At 24.4% G+C, this 3878-nt stretch overlaps 1 protein-coding gene across 1 annotated transcript in view, besides 1 other annotated feature; it reads right to left on the bottom strand.

The window, feature by feature from the left end:
- EHI_043740 (ubiquitin carboxyl-terminal hydrolase family protein) overlaps positions 1 to 3108 on the bottom strand; it is a gene marked incomplete at both ends in the record, with an annotated part of 3247 nt that extends 139 nt beyond the window's left edge. Inside the window, 2 exons of the mRNA XM_647276.2 lie at positions 1 to 3008; positions 3064 to 3108. The exon at positions 1 to 3008 is cut by the window's left edge and continues 139 nt beyond it. Coding sequence (XP_652368.2) covers positions 1 to 3008; positions 3064 to 3108 — 3053 coding nt within the window. The remainder of the gene's footprint in view (positions 3009 to 3063) is intronic.
- Positions 3109 to 3690: 582 nt separating this feature from the next.
- Positions 3691 to 3878: part of a repeat region that runs on past the window's edge.

Here is a 3878-nt window from a genome sequence, read left to right as displayed (position 1 = left end):
TCTAAAATAAAATCAGATTGTTTAATTGATAAAAATAACTGTTTCATAACAGCATTATCAATAGAACATTTTAAAGAACTTAAATCAGTTAATAATCTTAATCCATTTCCAAACAATGTTTTAATTCCATGGACATGAGCTTTAGTTAATGTAAGTGTTGAATAAAATACAAATAATTGATAAAGGTAACGTTGATTAATTTCAATTGAACATAATTTTAAACAGTCAATAACATATGAAGTATATTTTGATGAAGTGGAACGTGGATTGAAACAATATCTTTTTGTCATTATTACTTTATTATTAATTTCATTTTCAATTAATGACTCAGCTACAATTTGACAAGGATTTTCTAATACATAATTTAATAATTGTTTTCTTTCTTCACAAAAATCTTCATTTCTACGTTCATTTAAACTAAACATAATAATTTGAATAATAAATGAAACAGTTTCTTTTGTACAAATTTCTATATGTTGATATAATTCTAGTAAAAATGAATAAAATATGTTTTCATCAAATAAATATTGTTCTGTATAAATACTCTCTTGTTGTTCAAATTCATTGATTTCTTCATTTAAATCAATTGAAGAACTTTGTGTAGATTCTGAAATTGAAGAAGTTAAAGTTGATGATAAACAACTATTTCCATTTTTCTTTTCTCCGTCTTTAATAATTTCAAATTTCGTTTCATATCCTTTTTTTGATTTTCCTTTTTTATTCTTTTTTGAAGATTTTTGTTCTTTTTCAATTGGAACTGTTGTTGTTTTAATTGAAATTGATGGAATTTCTTCAAGAGGAGTAATTCTACGATAAAAAAGAAGATATCCTGATTTATTTTTTGTTCCAAACCATTCCATTTCTGCATACTCTCTTTTTACTTCAATAACTTGTTCATCATTACATAAAAACCATTTACTTCCATCTTTAATATATGATGTGTAATGTCCTCCAGTACAGTTTCCTGAATGAACAATAACTCCAGCAAGACAATACTCTTCATCTTTAATTTTAGTAAATGTAAAAGGTCTTAAATTAATATAATCAGGAAATAGAAAACGAGAATTAATTTTTTCTTGTTGAAATGTTTGAAGGTTAAAATCAAATCTTTTTAATTGAAATATTAATGTATTTGGTAATTGATGAAGAAACATTTGCTTTTTAATATTAATTTGTTTATGACATTCTTCACATTTATATTGTTTATCTCCAATATATTCAGTACCTGTTAATATTTCTAATGACTCTTCTAAATTTTTTAATCCTTTAATTTCTAATGGTAACACTACATGTTCTTCAACTCTTTGTTGATTATGTGAACAATCACATGATCTTATTTCTGTTAATGCTTCAATTAAATATGATTTTTTTAATGCATTAATTCCAAGATTTCCTTTTAATTCATCACTTACTGAGTCAAGTATTTCCATTAACATTTCACATGCATCTCTTTGAACACCTGGCTTAATTATTCCATATTTTTTATTTCTCATTTCACTAACTTCGGTTCTTGGATCAATAACAATACTTGACCTCATTAATTTAATAAATAAATCTCTTAATGAACTTAAAAATGGTTGTTCAGGTTTAATTGAATCTATGAGAAGCATTGAATTTCTAAAATAAACATCTCCATATAATTGTTGTAGAATAGAGTTTAAATAACACGTACTACCAAGGTTTCTTATTCCAATGATATTTCCAATTTTTACTGTTTCAATATTGTTATTCTTTCTACCACTTCTTTTTAATGATTTAGAAGATTCACTTTTACTTTTAGAGTTTCTGCTTTTACTTTCACAATAACTTTCATTAAAATTTAAACTTCCACTCCTTGAAATAGTAGAATATAAATCTGATCTACTAACTGATCTACTTGGTGTTGAACTTCCACTATTAGAAAATATTCCATAACTAAGTGGATTGTATGGAGTATAATTTAATGGTTCAATACAATTTTTGAATGTAATACTAAGAGATGTTATTACATTTGGATAAATTTGAATAATTTGAGTTAGTATATCAATAATTCGATACCTTAAACTGGTTTCTTTTGCTATTGGAAGTGTTAAATCATCAAAATCATATAACACTCTAATGAAATTGGAACATCCTTCAGTAAATGCTAATTTTAATTGTTCAGATAAATTTGTAATGTGATTTAAACAATACTCTATAAAGTCAACAATTAACTCTTCTCTTTTCATTAATTCTTCTTTAGTTAATGTATTTAATGAATTAAGTACATAAATTAATGATGGTAATAAATTAGTTTTTTTTGATATCGTTTGTAAATATTGTAATGATTCTTCAAAATAATTTGACATTAAAGGATGAGAAGGTATTGATTCAATAATTACTTGACTAATAGTTGGCTTAAATTCATCAGGCAATGATTGCACAATTCCAGAACTGAATGGATTTCCAATAATATTAACTAATTGTCTTATTATTGATAGACAATGTTCAGGTTGTTGTTTTAATAATAACACATATATTTGATAAGATTCATTAAATGTTAAATTGTTTATATTATTTGATGGTAATGAAATATTTAAATTATTAAATGGAAGTATATAAATTTGTTCTGTTAAATTTTCTAGTAATTCATCTGATTGTAAACAATTAGGTTCAATAGAAAGAGTGTTATTTTGAAGTGTTTGATTTTCATATTGAATTAAACATTTTAACAGTGGATGAAGTAAGGTTTTAGGTTCAGTTGATTTAATATGGAGAAGTAATTGTAATGCATATGGGTGATTAATTTCATTTAATTTTTGAATAAAATCTTCTGAAAATTTATATGAAACTGGTGAAGAATATAAAGGATGACAATTAACTTCAAAATTTTTATAAAATGGAAGAAAAAATGAGTTTGGTGTTAATGGAAGTGATAAATTGACAGGTAACAACGATACTGGAGAAAATGGGTTTAATGGAATATCCTTTATTTTGAGAGTTGGATAATTTAATGAATAATTAACGTTACAAATATAATCAGGAATGAACTATTTGTAAATATTTCTAATAATAAATGAATTGTATAAAAAGAAAAAAACAAACAATTAACAACGGAAGCATTTTAATAAATACATCATTTGATGTCATTGAATTTTTAATTATCCAATTTAACCAACGTTCAATTGAATATTTTCCTCTAGAATCAAGAAATGAAATAATTTTTTTTATTCCAAATTGATGAATATTGGCACTTTCATTACAAACACATTTAATATAAAACCCTCCTCCAATAAATAAAAATTCATATTTTTTTTTATTTTGAACAATTTTTTTTCTTGCAGACTTTGATAAAATAGTTTGGTTATTTACGTTTATTATTTTTTCGATTCTTGATGAAAATTGTTCACATTCTAAAAATGAATGTATTTTAAGTATACATCCTTCACTTTTAGCTTGTTGGATTATTGATTGGTATTGGGGTGATTCAATGAAATTTGATTCTGTTATTCTATCTGATTATCTTCTTTCTTTTGCTATAATTTAGTTGTACACTTAAACAAACTCATCATCAATAGTAACAATTAAATCTGACTTTGTTATAATAATATTATTCGGTGGTGTTTCTTTCTCTGTCATTCTAAATTGAGAAGTCTGTTTTGTTTTTGGGAGTTTGAAGTATGTCTTTTATTTTTTATATTTTTGTTTTTATGAAAATTGAAAAACAAAAATTAAATAATAAGCAATTAAGTATTAATAGGATTAGTTTCTGTTGTTCCTGGCTCAGGGGAGACTAATCCCATCACTTAGTCTTCATCTTCTTCTATTATTTCTACGGAGTATGTTTGGTTGTGATCTCCGCAGTATTCCATGACATCCATCATGTTTTTAATTACAAGGTTTTTTACTTCTTTAACAAT

Source organism: Entamoeba histolytica, genomic scaffold, assembly GCF_000208925.1.
Source record: "Entamoeba histolytica HM-1:IMSS scf_1104750516965 genomic scaffold, whole genome shotgun sequence".
NCBI lineage: Eukaryota > Evosea > Mastigamoebida > Endamoebidae > Entamoeba > Entamoeba histolytica.
This window is presented reverse-complemented; position numbering and strand designations above follow the sequence as displayed.